Consider the following 18,418-nt stretch of genomic DNA (forward strand, 5'->3'; position numbering starts at 1 on the left):
TGCCCATGACTTTCAGGCGTTTAGAAATGGCTTGATGCGTCACTTCCAATGATCCTGCCAATTCTTGTTGCGTTTGACACGAGTTTTTATCAAGTAATATCTTCAATTCTGCATTATCTTCCCGCTTCTATCTTCCTTCTTCTTTTTTTCACCGCCATGCTAGTCTTCGACGTCGAAATCACCGTTCTTGAAGCTTATTGTATGACATCTACGATCTATTTATTTCGACCACCACTTACCGCTACATCCATCTATTGCAAAACGTCGGAAACAAAGTTGTTCGCCTAATAGAACCCTGGGGCACCTCTTTTATGTAGGGAAATTCTTGTTTGGAGACTCCCGATTTACATTTTTCACTGTGACAAATTGCTTGCTGTTCATAAGATAACTCTTCATCCAGTTTGAAACTTTCCTACGTACAGAGTGTCCCAAATTCGATGCTAACTGAAATCAGCTCGAGAACTAAAACACTTACAGAAAAAAATCTACAAGGATACCCGATCTCATTTATTAATTAATAAGATATCAGAAAGCAGATCATAATATCTTGATTCATTCTCAAGTTTCAAGTATTCATATAGAAGAGAATTAGTGTTTTTAAATGGCACACCCAATATTTTTCAACCCAATTTTTTAGCCTCACTTCGTTCTGTATACAAGCTGGCTAAAAAAGTGACACTTCTCCTCCTTATATATTGATATACTATACTAACTAACATTTATTTTTTTTCCTTTTGTGAAACATAGGTGGTATATCAAGGAGTAAATAATTGAAATTTGGATAAAAAACAAAGGGTTTACAATTTTTTTAATGAATTTGTTAATTATATGCTTGTCCACCGCGATTAATTATACACTCCCCAATACGTCTCGACATTGATCCAATAAGAAAGTCTATTCCTTCTTGAGGGATACTATCCCAATCTATACTTCATGTCTCAGAGCCGCCAAAGTCCGTGGGAGCTGTGGTCAATTTTCAAGCTTCCCCCGATGTCCCAAACATGCTCTAGGGGCGAAAGATCGGGTGATCTGGGCGGCCATGGTAAAAGATTCACATGGGTCGCTTCGAAAAAGTTTAAACTAACTCTGGCAACAGGAGGTCGGGCATTATCTTGCTGAAATATTGTATTCTCGAGCCGGTTAAAGTGAGGGAGAACATATGGCTCCACTATTCCTTGAAGGTAACGCAGCTCTGTCATGTTACCTCGAATAAAGACTAAAGGTGACCTACTTGCATGTGCAATAGCATCCATTACAATAACGCCTACTGTCCGGTGTGCATGACGCTCAACATCAAACTGAGGTTCACGTCTTTCTCCCCGACGTCGTCTAACCCTTCTTTGACCATCATGTGCTCCCAAGGAGATTCGTCATTTATCAGAAAAGACGACCTGATGCCATTCCACATACCAATGTTGACGTTCTCTGCACCACTGTAATCGTTGCCGGCGATGCTCAACCGTCATAGGTAACACAAGATGGGGTCGATAATGCTGGAGTTCAAAAGACTTTATCTGGCGGTTAACCGTTCGGACAGTTACAGGATGGCCTTGTTCTCCTAACCACTCATCAGCCAAAGATCGAATCGCAAATCGGTCTCTAATGGCCGTAATAAGTCTTAGACGTCGATCTTGAACTTCATTTGTGCCCCTTCGACGTCCGGTGCCTACTCTTCTTCGATTTTGCGCATTATCAAACCGTGCTTGACAAGATCTCATAACAGTATTGGATTTCTGTTCGTACGGTTAGTGATTTTTCGAAATGACAACCCCGCCGCCCGTAGATCAATTATTCGACCTGTTTCAAATTCACTTAGCTGGCGATAAATTCCGCGTACATCGTGCTTTAGGAATTTTGACAACAACTAAACATCGACTTTGGATCTCCTCGAACAGCTGGTTTGTTGTAAAAAAAATTGTTTACATGAAAAAACCTTCATGATTTTTTTCTCCAAATTCAATCATTTACTCCTTGCTCTACTATCTATATTTCATCAAAAAATTTTTTAATGAAAACAACTCCTTCTGGGTGTTGCAGTTTCTTTGTCAGTACATAAACTCGCTTGAAAACTGACACTTCTCCTTATACAATAATATACTATTTTCATTACTCCTTTTTGAGTATGAACTTGGAGAAAATTGTCTATTAAATGATTTAATGAATAATTTCTTTCCAGGTCTTCCACATCAATATTTTTCTTCCAACGCAACAATATCCACCCCCTCGTTCGGCCCTGAACCCGAGTACTACCTGGGCGACCTGATCACTGGGACGTACTGCTCCAGAATATTCAGCGACTGTGATAAAAAACACTGCCGTTTACAATCTCCCAATTTTCCAGGGGTCTATCCCCGTAATCTGACATGCTATTACGCAGTTAGACAACATGAAGTTCCTGCGGGAAAACACGCTCTTATTACGGTGAGGCAGCCAAAGGGTCAACTCATTTACATCAGGAGTCAGGCAGCATTGTATGGGACGGCTAGCACGAGGGAATTGAAGGTGAATGCACGATCAAACTAATTTAATTTCGGTCCAAATCGGTTTAAATGGAATGAAACAGAATTCTAATTACTGCGAAAGTGACAGGGAGATTTATAATTTTGTGGTTCCTGCACAATTGTCTTCGGAGTGAATATCTCTCTACGTGGAGCTTTACCCTTACTACATATTTCATGTCTCCCTTGGGAAATAAAAAGTTTTCTTTTTTCCAAATGCATTTTTTAATATCAAGAATGGCTTTTTTTCTGCGGGGTATAACGGTTTAAATTCAACTGTCGGAATGTTTTACTTGGTCCAATTCATACAAACCCTGAATCTTCTCATTCATCTCTTATAATTAAATTAAGTAAAATCGTAAAAGTTCATTGAGTCTAAATGATGGTAATTCAATATAAATATTAAAAAATTGACAACTTTGTGTCCATTCCCTTCGCAATAATATTATATCTTTATGATGTATTCGGTTTATTTTTGTTCTGTAATACAATTCCAATTCTGAAAATGATAAAATTGATAACCAACCAAAAAAAAATTCAAAATAACTAAAACTGTACAAATGAGTAAACGGTTAACAAATTGAATAAATAAATTAACATAAAGACAGACGTACGTTTCGGAATTTTTGTATTTACTAATACAATTTTTCCTCATCAGTGCCATATAGTTCAAAAAAATTACTGAATATACCAATTCACCACTTGTATATCTCCTTCACAAAAAAAATTGCGATTGAGGGACTTCAAATGAACTAAACTGAGGTCCATTTCTTTCTCCCCGACGTCGTCTAACCCTTCTTCGGCCATCATGTGCGCCCAAGGAGAATCGAGATTCATCAGAAAGGACGACCTGATGTCATTCCACATTTCAGTGTTGACCTTCTCTGCATCACTGTTATCGTTGCGGGCAATGCTCAACCGTCAGAGTTGACACAAGATGGGGTCGATAATGCTGAAGTCCAAAAGACCTTATCCGGCAGTGAACCGTTCGGACAGTTACAGGATGGCCTTGTTCTCCTTACCACTCATCAGCCAGAGATCGAGTAGTCGCAAATCGGTCTCAAAAGGCCATAAGTCTTAGACGTCGATCTTGAACTTCATTTGTGTCCCTTCGATGTCCGGTGCCTACTCTTCTCCGATTTTGGGCATTATCAAACAACGCTTGACAACATCTCATAACAGTAGTTGGAGTTCTGATCGTACGGCTAGCGATTTCTCGAAATGACAACGCTGCTTCCCGTAGACCAATAATTTGACCTCTTTCAAATTCACTCAGTTGGCGATAAATTTCGCGTACACGTGCTCTAGGCATTTTAACAACAACTAAATATCGACTTTTGGATTTGTTACTATATTTGGTTTATTTTTAACTTGAAATACAACTCCAATTCTAAAAATGATAAAATTGATGAGGAAAAATTGTATTAATAAATACAAACATTCCGAAACGTACGTCGGTCTTTATGTTAATTTATTCATTCAATTTGTTAACCGTTTACTCAATTTGTACAGTTTTAGTTTTTTTGAATTTTCTTTTGGTTAGTTATAAGTTTTGTCATTTTTAGAATTGGAATTTTCTTTACAAGACAAAAATAAACCAAATATATCATGAAGATATATTATTGTAAAGGGAATGGAGAGAAAGTTGTCAATATTTTGATATTTATGATTAAAATCGATTTTTTTCCTTTTTTTCATTCTGATTCTTGTTTTTGTATTAGTCATGTATTTACTCGTCTTGGTGTACTTCTAAGAACCTAGAATAATAACTTCTCTGTATGCATTTGACGAATTCGTTCAATAATTTGCTCGAAATTTTTATTTTTCATTAAGATCGAATTGGTAGTTTTGAATTTATCCGGAAAACAAAATTTCGAAAAATACCGAACTTAACTGCGCCGTTTGATATTCAAACTCTGGAGTCTGGACAGTCGGTCGAACCTTAGATATAGTTTTTATAATTCTAAAATTACAGATATCATGACACTATAAGAAGGCGTTCAGAGAACGAGCACTCAAAAATCATCGAGAACATCATCACGCCTATAACAATGACTTAATCACTATAAAGTTCAATATAAAATTGGGACTTTCAATATAATAAATTGTTCATTACTTCCAGGTTTGGGATGATTGCAACGACGTCCAAGACTACGTAACGGTCTACGACGGCTACACGACCAGAGATCCTGTGATCCTTAAATTCTGCGGTGGCGGAGAGGCTGTGCCAGAAGCCATATCTAGCGGACATGAACTCTTGGTCGAGTTCTCCACAAGTCCCTATGGAACATTTTCACATCCCATACCTTCACAATCACTATATGGGTTTCAGCTGGAAGTTGAGGTGAGGAGAATTTAATTATATTGATGTAAGTTAGAATTAGACAAGATGCAAACACTTTGATGCATTTAGTTAGTCTCGGTGGCTTCTTGAGAGAAGCAACAGGTATTATTTGGTACCTTTCCCATTTTCCACTAATGATAATAATTCACAGATCTATGTTGTCTTATTGAACCCTTCAATTTAGTGATGTAACCTCTTCATGGCAAAGGAATATGTTTTCTGACTTTGTCTTATGACGCAAAGGCAAAGTTTCTCTTCTGCTCTCATTCCTGGCGCAAAAAATCATTGGTCCAATTAAGGAAGTTGCCTTTCCTTCTTTCGCCAGCTGATCTGCCATTTCATTACCGTGCACCCCACAGTTACCAGGATGAACTGGGAGAACCAAATATCTTCTTCAAGTGCTTTGAGTGAATTTATGAAAATAGAAACAATTTTAACACTTGTTGGTCCTGAGACTTTAGTGAACTTTGAACATATAAATATAAGACAGCGTTCCAACAATGGGAGTTCGACAATAGAATAACCCTCTGGAGAAACACTCCTGGTCTTGCTCAGACAAAAAATTTGTGGTGCTTCCACCGACCTATACAAGATAGCTCTTGAAGCGTTGGGTAATGGTAGGACTTCTGACAGGAGACTGTCGGAGCAAAAATATTTTGTACTGCATGGGTAAGTCAGCAGATGAGATATGCAGGCTATGTGGAATGGAGGTATTATTATTATTATTATTATTATTTGAACTGGGGTCGTCTTGGTTCGGTAAGTCTTCCGGGAACTGCGACCATGCAGATTTTTTGTTCAATACCCTACTCATTCATAGAAACCCAGGGAGGTCGTCAACGACGTTAATAAAATTGACAACCTCCTCAGGGGCCTTGGCTGTTACCTCTCTGGTATCCAGGACCGGCTTACCCATGTGAATGGTTCTTAGGCCAGCCAGCTCCGGACACTTGCATATCAAGTGTTCGGCTGTTTCTGCTTCCGATCCACAGAGCCTGCAAATCTCGTCTGCTGACTTTCCCATACGGTACAAATGATGTTTTTACCGACAGTGCCCCGTCAGCAGTCCCACCATCTCCCGAAGCTCGGTAGGTGAAATCTTCACGAATCTCTTTGCCTGAACAAGTCTAGGAGTGTTAGTCCAGTGCATTGTCCTGCTGTTCAACTCCCATAGCTGGACCGCAGCTTTATATTGGTCTTTTCCTATCCCACAGAAAGGCTCAGGTCCAGCAGGTGTTAACCTTGATGTACTTTTTGCAAGTTCATCAGCTCTTTCATTTCCTTCAACCCCACAGTGCCCTGGTACCCATAGTAGAGTCACCTTATTTCCTCTGGCCAGTTGCTTTATGGTGTTACGGCACTCCCAAGTCAGCAAAGACCCCTGTCAACACGATTCCAGGGATCTCAGCGTGGTTTGGCTGTCCGTGGTGATGTAGATATGCGTCCCCTTGAGGTTCATTTTGAGATGGAATGGAGGTAGAAAAAGCTATACATATGGTGTCTAAGGTTGACTGGCCTAAGATCCACTCATTTAGTACAGTCAGTCCTGGATACTTACGAGGTAACAACCAAAGCTCCTAAAGATTTTGTCGGTTTCATCAACAGCCTCCTTGGATTTGTATGGATAGGTAGGATTGAAAACATGAATACATGTGGTCGCAGCTCCCGAAAACTTGAATCAAATGAAATCTCTAGTTCGAGTCACTCCAATATATTAATTATTCGTCATAACTTGATAAATCAGCGCTCAAATTATTTTTGTCAATGAGCTCTTCAATAAATCTTCAGGGCTTTTCATTAAAATCACGATCTTTTAATACTGAATGAAGTATGACGTCGGCAAAATACAACTCAAAATCTATGTTGAAGTTCCACATTGTTTAAATTCTCTTTATCTGGCGAACAGTATAGAATATTTCATCAATCTTGTGTGTTTCGTCCTCTCCAGTTCAAATTGATTCCAGATTCCACATATTATTGAATAGACCATTCAAACATGAATGAGTCAGGTTATCGACCTTTTGCATTTCCAATTATCGGAATCTATTGAGCTTTTGTAGCTCTACATATAATTTAAGAACTCATCTCATCCGATGCTGTTGATCCTGTCATGTTAAATTCAAGAACATTATACCTGAACGAACGTGCCTGTTCAGGAAGCCCCTTATTTATTTAGGAGTATTGTCCTAACATGTGCTGGAAATTCGCAGCTGAAAGATCGACAAGATTAATCAAATATTGACTCAAGTGCAGGGGCGTATCTGCCGCCGGAGTTACTTTGATCGATTTAGGTTTGTTATTTTGATATTAAACCTACTTTAGAAGTAGGTGAAAGTTAATGTTTGGGAATAGCTATGATTCAGGAGTATTGGCAGGGATATTATTTGTCAGAGGCCTCAAAGAGAAAAGTCTGAAGGTGTTGAATCACAAGATCTCTGTGGCTAATTGTGAGCTCACCATCGAGAAATTACACAGCCAGGAAACTTTTATCGGAAAAATTACAATTATTTCGTTGCTTATGTGGTATGTAGCGCCGTCTTGTTGAAAATTAACTCCGTGGAAATCAATATCTTCCAATTCTATGGAGAGGATTTTCTACAATAATTCTTGGATTTTCCGAGCTGCAAATGGGACAATTCTGTTTATTAAATGAATTTTCGATGAAAATCCGGATCATTTTAATGCATATCAAGCACCCAATCAGTGACCAACCAGATACGACGTTGCTGGTGATCGGCCGGCTTGAATTTTTGTGTTAACTAAACTAACAGCCTTAAGAACTAAGTCTTTGTTAAAATGCGCTGTAATGTCGTTTGTGGAATGATTAATTTCCAAGAACGACGCGTAATCGACAAACCTAGGTTTTTGACAACACTGCGGTCTAGAGCTGTAATATTCTCAGTTGTTTATGAGAGACGCACCCAATTTCGATTTTTCACATCAAAAACTTGATCTAACAGCTAAAAAACCCGAACTGTGACTGGAAAGTTTTCATCATTTTGTAATAAGTTTTCACGTTGTTGAAGCGTGTATCGTTCCATTTTCACCATTGTCGTAGTTTTTAATTGTCAAATGTCAAAATGGAATAGCTTCTAAAGTTACAACTGCCTAAATTGCAGCCTATTCAAAATTGGACCTCTCATTGGGGAAACCTTCATTATTTTTCGATCAATTCTTGATGAAATTCTTAAATATTAATTCAAGGACGATGCAGGCAGTCCTCGCAACAAAATGTCCTCAGGAATACCGACGCCACTGCTCGTTGAATGCCGTTTAGTAACCGTATCAACAGAACAAACTGTTCAACCTTCTGAAAAGTTTAATTAATTTCAGGGAGTTTTATGAAGGTTATTCTACTTTACCTGTACTAAAACACTCGACCTCAATTTCGGTCATATTCCAAGAGCTTCTCGTTTATTCTGATGAATTGGAATATCTTGAGGTTGAAGTTTGTCAAGGACTACTCCAACTGGAATTTTACTCGAAAGAAAACAAAAGTTGTCGAAATTACGGAGAGTCACTCCGAGCAATTCTCATTGCTCAACATATATATGTTTTTTTTTTTTAATTTTATACAAATATACATAGAGGGTTATCCATTTTGTGGTTCTGAAAGTAAACGTAAATAAAACACATGTTCATTTAGGATATCTAATCGAGCAAAATTTTATTTGAATATAATTCTTGGAACTTTCCATTATGTGTGGAATACAACCTCATTTTATGTCCTCCGCGGGATATTTGGTACATTTCGGGCAATAATCGACTTATACGACATATCCTACGCATAGTCCCACAAATGAAATCCAAAGGTGATAAGTCAAGAGATCTTGGTGGCCAATTCGCATCGCCTAAAAGGGAAATTAGGCGACCTGAGAATTTTTCTTGCGATAAACCAAAACAAGTCGTGTGTGTGGTTTGTTGAACCATTTTGCTGGAACTGCATCTCTTCTAATTCATTAATTTCAGGTCAAAAAAAAATCAGTGATCATTCGGCTATACAGTGACTTTTTGTGGATGTAATGGTCTCTCAGCAGTTACATGAGGTTTTTCACTGCCCTCATATTCTATTATAATTTAACTTGTTTACATAACCATCGAGTGACAAATGTGCTTTGTCGATGAACTTTCTCATAATACACCTCGTACGGCACCCAATTTACTTGTTTCAGAATCATTCCCATGACATTCAGGTGTTTTGAAATAGCTTGTTGCGTCACTCCCAATAATCCTGCCAATTCTTGTTGCGTTTAACACGAGTCTTGATCAAGTAGGTAATGCCTTCTATTCTGCATCTTCTACTGCCATTCTGGTCTTCGAAGTCAAAATCACCGTTCTTGAAGCGTTGACACCATCCTCGGTACGTTTTTTCACTAATAGCGGCCTCACCATAGGTATCTGAGAGCATTCGACATGCCTCAGCCGCAGATTTCTTCATATTAAAGCCGAAAATGAAAACCTCCTGCAATGACGAGAATTTGGCCCTTAAACTGACATGTTTAATCGAGAATAACCTTATGATGCAGACACAAATCGACTAATATTTCGATGGCGTTATTTTTACAAATACATAAGCTACGATCTATCTATTATTTACTTCGACTACCACTTATCGCTACAGCTATCTATTGCGAAACGAAGGAAGCAAAGTTGTACACTAATAGTGAAAAATGCCCTAGTTGTCACTATTTTTTTTTTCATAAAAACCCCATTAACTCAAGAACCGTTGAGTTTTTACCCAAGTTATGGCATATCACTGAAATTAAAATCAATAAACTAATACCCAGAAATACACTGGGTGTGTCATTTGAAATAAGAAAGTAGTAGTCTGTTTCCGGTATAACCGAAAGTTGTAGATGTCTGAAAGTTTTTTAGGGGGTGAATCACCCTGTATAAGTTATTTATTATTAGTTATTTGCGGAGGTTGGAGGTGGTTCAGAAATTAATCTTGAAGATTATTCTTCGTAGGGACCGGCGGTACTCCTCCGATCTTGTGTATCGAGAATCGAAGGTAATGGATATCCGACAGATATTTTTTTTCAAGCTCGGAGTTTACTCGTTCAAAAATCGACATGTATTTAGGGGAATATCACATGATTACCAGACAAGTGGACGTGCCAAAAAAAACCTTTTAATTCCGTCGTCCCAGAGGACTGTAGGTCAAAGATCCCACTATTTTCTCGCACCCCGTGTATATAACTTTTTACCACCAAATATCAGGGAAGAATCCTCTATTAATAGGTTCAAGCCACAATTGAGAGAGTTCGTATTTTCTGTTGATAGGAATACTGTTGTGGACATAATAGATGTTAAAAATAAAGGATTATAAGATACTTGAATTCACACACATCAACACACCATCGTTTCTGTTCTGTTGTGGGCCAACAGGAAAAAAAAAGGTAAATGACTGCAAGGGCTTAAAAGTAGATTGGAAAGATTGTGGAAAGAGTAGGGAAGTCAGCAAAATTTTCGAACAGCAAAACGAGCTTTGGTATGAAGATTGTTTTTTTTTTTTTGTACTTTGTTGTAATTGGCGATGAGAGGCACTGATCACCACAGACAGTCCACACGGACTTTGTGGTTATTAAGTTTATTTGTATAATTTTCTGTCAAATTATTTGTAACTTAATGTATTATGTATTTTCCCAAATAAACTATATTATTATTATTATTATTATTATAACAACAGCAATGTTGTTCGAGCAAATTAAATTCAACCCTCCCTGGTTCAAAAAACCTATGAAGAGATGAAATCAAAAACTAAATAAAAGAAATCTTTTTTTTTATTATATCTAATAATATCGCGAAAATAATTATAGGCACCTTCCTCTTGTGGTCATTCTCCTAATTTTTATAAATATGCTATATAAACTTTCTTTTCTCTACAGGTTATTAAAAACTATTGAGAAATAAATTTACCCCTATACTTATGTCCATTTCGAGTTGAGGCCATATAAAAACATTTTCTAAAAGTTGACATTGCGAACGTGCACATTTTCCTATCTCCCTTTATTCCAGGTGAAATTCATCGATCAGCGAACACCCAGTTTCGTGAAAACGAAACGTCAGTGCGAATTCTGGATCAGGGGAACGAACAAGGGTGTCTTGGAAAGCCCGATGCATTCGCTTCCTGCCAACACAACCTGCCTTTATCACCTTCAGGGTATAGACACCTCCGTCTCGGCCTCCCCTGTTCCTTTCCGACCCCTGTCGAGCCGATATCCAGACTGGAGACACGTAGGGATGATTCTGCCCCCGCCCAGATACCGGGTCTGGCTTTCCATCGTCAAATTTCACGTGGCGGGGATGAAGAAATCCGATAAGCCCGACCAGGAGGTCTGCAGGAGCTATCTGAACGTGTGGGACGGACAGCTCTGGGCACCGACCAACTGCGATGATTTGTATTGGTGAGTGATGGTCTTCTATGGTTATGACTGGGGCATTTTATTCAGGGTTAGAGATGAGCGATATTTCAGGAACTGTGATTTAATCACTGATAGCAGAATTTCACAGGTAGTCACAGTTCCGCAAAACGAATACAGAGCGTGACGGGATCACAGTTTGAACATTTCACAGATCTTTTCAGGGCATATCATTGTCCGTTGCAATCGTAAATTATGAAGCCTGATGTTCTTATTGCTTCGGAACCTTTTTCAACTAACATAATTGCATATTTTCATGACAATCCCAGCATCCGTAGGCAACTTCGCCTGCTTTAGGAAGTATTTTTGTAGGACTTGTTAAACAATAAATACTTGCTACAAACAAATAATAACTATTGACTTACTGCATAATTGGTGGTGGAAATTAAATGCTAATTTTATGCTTATCTTCGATAAAAAACCCTAAAGAAATTCTTTCTATATTGAAGTTGTCGAACGAAGCAATAAATGGTACTGTATTATAAAAACTGAACGAAAACACGTCAGAGACATAATAATAATAGGCAAAAGACCAGCAATCTTTGGGCTTTCTTCAAAGAAGTTGATGTTAATTAAGCTACTTGTAATTTATGCAAGTTGAAATTATCTTTCAAAACCACCTCTTCAAATTTGAGGAAACATTTGAAAAATCGACATCCTTCTATTACGTTCCTAACTAAAGCTGAAACAAAGAAAAGAATTGAAAATGTAAGAAAAATGGATGTTATCATATTGATTTTTCATTAATTTTGCTTTGCTTTGAATGATAATAGTGACCAATTCGAATTGCAGAGATAAACGAGCTAAGCTTTGGGTGATTCATACAAACATTAATAACAAGCAACCTAAACAGTGATCACGTCACGCTTTAATTTCACTGATATCATAAAGTAACGTTCACGTTTAACAACGTGATCTAGAAATCACGGTATCGCTCATCTCTACGAACAACCTGTAGAGGTTTCATTGAATTCGGAATTTTTTCCAGCAGACCCACTTTCTTTTATTTGTCTACTGGACAATATTATGGAAAGTGAAAGCGACTCCTCCAGAAATGAGGGAGGTGGAAAAAATATTGATTGTCCAAAAATGACGATTGTTTTAATCCCATTGAGAATAATCATTTTGCTACCTAGACAAGAATGTCTTTACTTTCGGCAAGAGAAGTAATATGTGTCTGCAAATTAATATTTGCTGTCAGTCGGAGAAAAAGAGTACATTATATCGATGAACTCAAGTTGATTATTACCATTCTTCAATGAAATGAACAAATTGTTTTCAGTGTTCATCCAAAGTTCACACATGATTTTAATGAAAACCACATGAATGTTGATAACCAATCCCTTGAAATTGAAATTTTCATTTATCCGCAGTACAAGTATCAAGGGAAAATCCAAGGGTCTAATCCGCACCAATTCCCTGCCTTCATCGTCAGGAATATCCGGAAAAAGAAATGTATCACTTTTGGCACGCTACTGCAGAGAACACGTCCCGAAAAGTTGCGATCATGTTCTTCTAGCGAATGCAACTAGATTTCCTAGACCGTGCAACTTAGCAGAAAGTTTCCTGACATCTGGTGACAGTTTAACCCTGGAACTGAAGTTGGCTGACTCCACCGCTTTGAGGTTAGTGTAATTTCTTAATGAAGTCTCTTATAATTCGGCATACTTTTCTATTCGATGCATACAGAACTGCGAAGTTTATTCAAATTAAGTTACAGAACTAGGTCTTTTACCTATTTGCATAATCTAAAAGTTATAATTCTTGGGTGGAATGTGCTTAAGAAATACATGTTGGCTCCAGATAAGTTCATTGGGTTAATGTAGATGTACTGAGAATAAAGTATGGCTTCAGTTTTTTTATACTGCTCATTCCTTTCTCGAATATATAGCCTACGAACCAGGCATATCATAAATCAAAAGCTAACATATCTGAAAAATTTACCCCGGCTAAATTATTCAGATACCTAATTCATACAGTAATAACCATAGATAAAGGAAGTATTCGCAATTTTTACATGTCCCTATCATGGTTAGATTACGTTGTCGGATTGTGATATATTTTCAAATCCACAATTCTACTCTATCGTTGTGAATATATATTATATTGAATGAAATATATTTATTTGAGTTATTCCCGATTAATTATGCAAATTTGAATATTTGGAATGCGATATTTTTCCTTATTGTTGAATTTATAATAAGCAGAATTATTATTATTTTCTGTGTCTACCTGCTGAAATCCAAGGTTTAGCAACTTTTGCTCTCCTGGTGTCATTAGTGGTTTCACGTCGTTTGGCGCACTTGAAGTTAGTTTTCTGAATTTCTGATAATTTAGGTTTTCATTTCAATATATTTTGAATTAATATGAAGAATTGATTCACTAAGGAACTTACGAAGTGCGTTCTTTGTGGAGAAACTCGCGAATCGAGTGAAATATCGTATCACTGATATGTTTTCATTTCCGCGCGATTCATGTCAAATTTGATAGTTCATGTTGGAGACAAAATTTGCTTACTGAAAATGACATAGCTCTCTCAAAAATTAATTTTCTTACTGTAAAATATGACTAAAAAAAAGTTATTGCGAAAAAAGATTGAGGGATGGCGTTTTGTACCCCTTGGAATCATAGAGGAACACCACCATCTTAAAATGTGAGCTTAGTTTCATTCTTGTAAATTTTTTGGTTTTAAAAGAAATTAAAAACTATTTTTCATTAATTATCAGAAGTTCATATGAAAAACCCCCCTATTTTTTGACAAGGAATCACCCCCTCTTTTTCGCAATTATTCATAAACACGTATATATTTACTTATTTTTATTGAAAACATAGAAGAAAACATTGAAATACACATTTCATATACATATAAAGAGATAACTCCTGAAGATCTTAAAAACCGATAGTTATAAAATTGTATCAAAGAAAAAGCCGCACTTCACACAAAAATAGATGGTACCATTTGTCGAAGAAATACTGCCGAGTACGCAAATTCTGGGGAAAGCTAGCAATATTTTAAATATTTCCAGATTTCTAGGCATCGGCCGTTTATTTTTTGATATAAACTCATTCATATGTTTACATGAAAACCGAGTTGTGATCTTTCGAATTATTTCGCCTGGTGCTCCAATATTTTTTTCTATTGATATTTTTGGGCGCCCCTGCAGACCTTGCAACCCAGCTCTGACACTGGGAGAGCAAAACTTGCCAAACCTTGGATTTTTCAGGTAGATACAGAAAATAATAAATATTCAACTTGTTAAGAATTCGACAATTAGGAAAAATATCGAATTCCAAATATTCAATCGGGAATGACTCAAATATATATATATATATATATATATATATATATATATATATATATATATATATATATGTGTTAAGGATAACGAGGGTTTTTGTTCATAAAACAAAGCACAAAAGGATAAGGACAGTCCCTCACAGAGAAATGCCAACCGTAGACACGTGTTTCGGGCTTTAGGCCCTCATCAGTACGGTGCAAAAGTGTTAGGATGAGCAACACCTGAAACAAACAACAAACAAACAGAGTCAACAACAGAAGCCAGCCGTCCATTTGTGGTTTCAGCAGGAAGACCCAATGGGTTTTCGGGAAACAACCAACATCACCACGTAGGAAGCTATAGCTACCTGCGTGACATCCGAGTCCCGGGATAATCACATGTGTTAAGGATAACGAGGGTTTTTGTTCATAAAACAAAGCACAAAAGGATAAGGATGCTTTGTTTTATGAACAAAAACCCTCGTTATCCTTAACACATGTGATTATCCCGGGACTCGGATGTCACGCAGGTAGCTATAGCTTCCTACGTGGTGATGTTGGTTGTTTCCCGAAAACCCATTGGGTCTTCCTGCTGAAACCACAAATGGACGGCTGGCTTCTGTTGTTGACTCTGTTTGTTTGTTGTTTGTTTCAGGTGTTGCTCATCCTAACACTTTTGCACCGTACTGATGAGGGCCTAAAGCCCGAAACACGTGTCTACGGTTGGCATTTCTCTGTGAGGGACTGTCCTTATCCTTATATATATATATATATATATATATATATATATATATATATATATATTTAATTCAATATAATATACATTAATAATGATATAATAAAATTGTGGATTTTTTGGATTAATCTAACCATGTTGGGGACATGTAAAAATTGCGTATACTTCCTCTATCCATGTTCATTACCCTATGCTCTTCGCCAATTCAGAGCTATTCTGTTGTAAGTAGAAACCACGAAACTTTTTACAAAATTAGCATTTTTCTATGAATAATGTCATCCTTTCACGAAATAGGGACAACATAATTAAAGCCACATCTATTCTCCACGAAGAGCAGACCTATTTCTGCGTTATATTCAAATGCAGATGAAGATCGCATTCAATCTCGGCCCGCAAACCAGACAAAAGAAAATAAGAAATTGTATTGCGTTTTGTCTATGTTCCGAATACAGCACACGTTATGTTATCACTCTATGCTTTTGGGATCCTACGGAGCGGATGCGCATCAACGCAGCGCGGCATACATTGGTAGGTTTTGCAATTCAGATGAGACCGTTGTAATCAGATTCCCAACTTGAATGCTCGTATTTCAATCGAATCTATGACAATGTACGATAATTGAGGGTAATGCTGTATATGTGACACGGTTATACAACAAGGCGTTATCAACATTACTTGACGGTGAATGTTATGGAGAGCGAAGCACAGGAATAGAATTATTCAGATTTGTTTTCTTTGGTGTGAGCAAATCTTTCAATTAATTCGTTTGAATTGGTTTATCAATTATGAGTCCTTTCAGATTGTGTTACTTTAATTTATGCCTTCAAATTCTATAAATATACACTGATCAACAATTGCTAGGGATCACTTATGAACTTCTCTTCATTTGTATTTTTTTCAAGTTATCTCGTGAATATCTGTACATTATATGTTCTCTAAGGAAAAAGTAAGATGTTTTGAGTTGATTATATCAAAGTCTTCCTCACTTCATCGGCTCTTGTTCACAAAATCGATTATTATCTGTAGGCTGTAACAGGTGGAGTGAAAAGCAATGTGGTATTTGTTATTAAATCTGTTTTTTTCTCTCGTTCAAACACATAAGGTGACAATAATTGAAGAAATGAGAACAATATCAGCTTATCAGTCATGCCGAAAAGACGTTTGGCTCCTGTGCAATTGGACCAAATCATACGGTGGATACAGGAAGGTTTGTCCCAGCGAGAAGTGTCCCGGCGATTGAATGTTTCGCAAAGTGTCGTGAGTCGGGCTTGGAATAGGTTCATCCAAAACGACTCATTAGCTTATGTTCATGGGGGAGGTCGGCAGCGCAGTACAACAGCTGCCCAAGATCGTCTTTTGATCCTCAATGCTAGGAGAAATCCCACTTACCCGGCGTCGCGGCTCAATATCTCACTGAGAGTTGCAACAGGAGTTCTAATTTCGAACCAGACTGTAAGACGACGACCACATGTTCGTGGTTTGAGAGCACGTAGGAGGGTACAACATTCCCGTTTGAATAGGGAACACCGGGCTCATCGACGGCAATGGGCTGAGGAGCACCGCAATTGGACACTTGAAGATTGGAGCCGATGTTTATTTACGGATGAGTCTAGATTTCATTTGGTCAACTCCGATGGACGTATTCTTGCTTGGAGGGAAAGAGGTCGAAGGTATGCAGAACAGTTTATGGTACCCACAACAGCTTTTGGCGGAGGTTCTATATGTGTATGGGGACGCATTTGTTTGAACCAACGCACAGAGTTGGTTGTTCTGCAGAACACTACCATGACCAGCCAGAGATATCACGATATGATTATTGAACCCATAATTGTTCCGTTTGCGGCTGCCGTGGGCGAGAATTTCATTTTAATTGACGATAATGCCCGTCCACACCGTAGTCGTTTGGTTAATGAAGCGCTAGAAACTCATGCTATTGATAGGATGGACTGGCCAGCTCGCTCTCCAGACATAAATTGCATCGAACATGTCTGGTCTGAGATGTCTAGACAATTGTCAACCTTAGAACAACCGATCAATAACCTGGAGGACCTTTCTAATGCTTTACGGGATATTTGGACGAATTTGCCCCAAAATTTTATAAATCGTTTGATCGAAAGTATGCCTCGTAGGGTAGAATGCTTGAAAGCTCGTGGGGGACCAACTAGGTACTAGCTTAACCGAAACTTCAGCCTTCTTGTGGTTTCATCATAAAATTTTTATGTTATTCAAACACAGAATTTTGAGTGTTCCTAATAAAGTCTTTTTTTCTCTCCAACTTCCCATTTTTTCATTCTTTTCTCAAGTGTACCATATTATCAACTGAAAATACTCTGATATCTGACTAAATTTAAAATCTTGGAGCGAATATTTCAGAAATAAATTTAGAACAAGTAAGTGATCCCTATCAATTGTTGAGCAGTGTACATATGTATATTCTTGTGAGATAGAGCAATACAAAACATTATTAACTTCAAACAACAAAGCATGTGTAGATGTAATCTCAGTATAAGCAAAGGAAATGTAAAAGGGCTTCCTATTCTTCCAAACAAAATCTTTTCTATTCTTCATCTTCACCAACGGTTGACGACTTTATAATTGAATCTGAAAACAAAAAAAAAAACAACCAGAAAGTTGTAATAAATGTTACTTGCCATTATATTGACTTGAAGTTCGCGACATGTTCTGAAAAAGATTCTAAAATTGAATGGATAGCTTGAAAACCACCATGAAATTTTCAAATTGGACAAGTATTCACCAGTGGTCAATGGTTTCTTCTACACCACACTCAAATAGTGGGATTTCAATAGAATGCCATTCGAAGAGCATACTATTGCAACGACTATGACCAGTCCTTAGTCGATTTAAAATACACCAAATTTTCCTAGGAAGATTGAAACCTAGAACTTTCTCTGAAGGATCAATGATTAGACTTTTGTTGAAGACATCACAAGAACTCGATTCCGAACTCCAAATTTCCTTTCACTTTTGTTAGATTGAAGAAAGGTCCATATCTGCGAGGTAAGATAGCACTGGTAACTAATTTAAAGGTGTAGATCTAATAGTCTTTTTCTTCTTCTAATGTTAGGCCTTAGGCCTGTTCTTGACGATCTTCCAAATCTAATACCCAGTTCTACAGAAGTA

General features: G+C 37.5%; 1 protein-coding gene across 4 annotated transcripts in view; it reads left to right on the plus strand.

The window, feature by feature from the left end:
• Nucleotides 1–18,418, plus strand: part of LOC123679795 — a 116,567-nt gene that overhangs the window by 72,930 nt on the left and 25,219 nt on the right. For all 4 annotated transcript variants that reach the window (XM_045617282.1, XM_045617284.1, XM_045617283.1 and 1 more), the window contains exons 7-10: nt 2,177–2,502; nt 4,621–4,842; nt 10,861–11,249; nt 12,638–12,889. In XM_045617282.1, the coding sequence (XP_045473238.1) occupies nt 2,177–2,502; nt 4,621–4,842; nt 10,861–11,249; nt 12,638–12,889 (1,189 nt within the window). The remainder of the gene's footprint in view (nt 1–2,176; nt 2,503–4,620; nt 4,843–10,860; nt 11,250–12,637; nt 12,890–18,418) is intronic.

The sequence above is a fragment of the Harmonia axyridis genome, chromosome 5 (assembly GCF_914767665.1).
Source record: "Harmonia axyridis chromosome 5, icHarAxyr1.1, whole genome shotgun sequence".
NCBI classification, from domain to species: domain Eukaryota; kingdom Metazoa; phylum Arthropoda; class Insecta; order Coleoptera; family Coccinellidae; genus Harmonia; species Harmonia axyridis.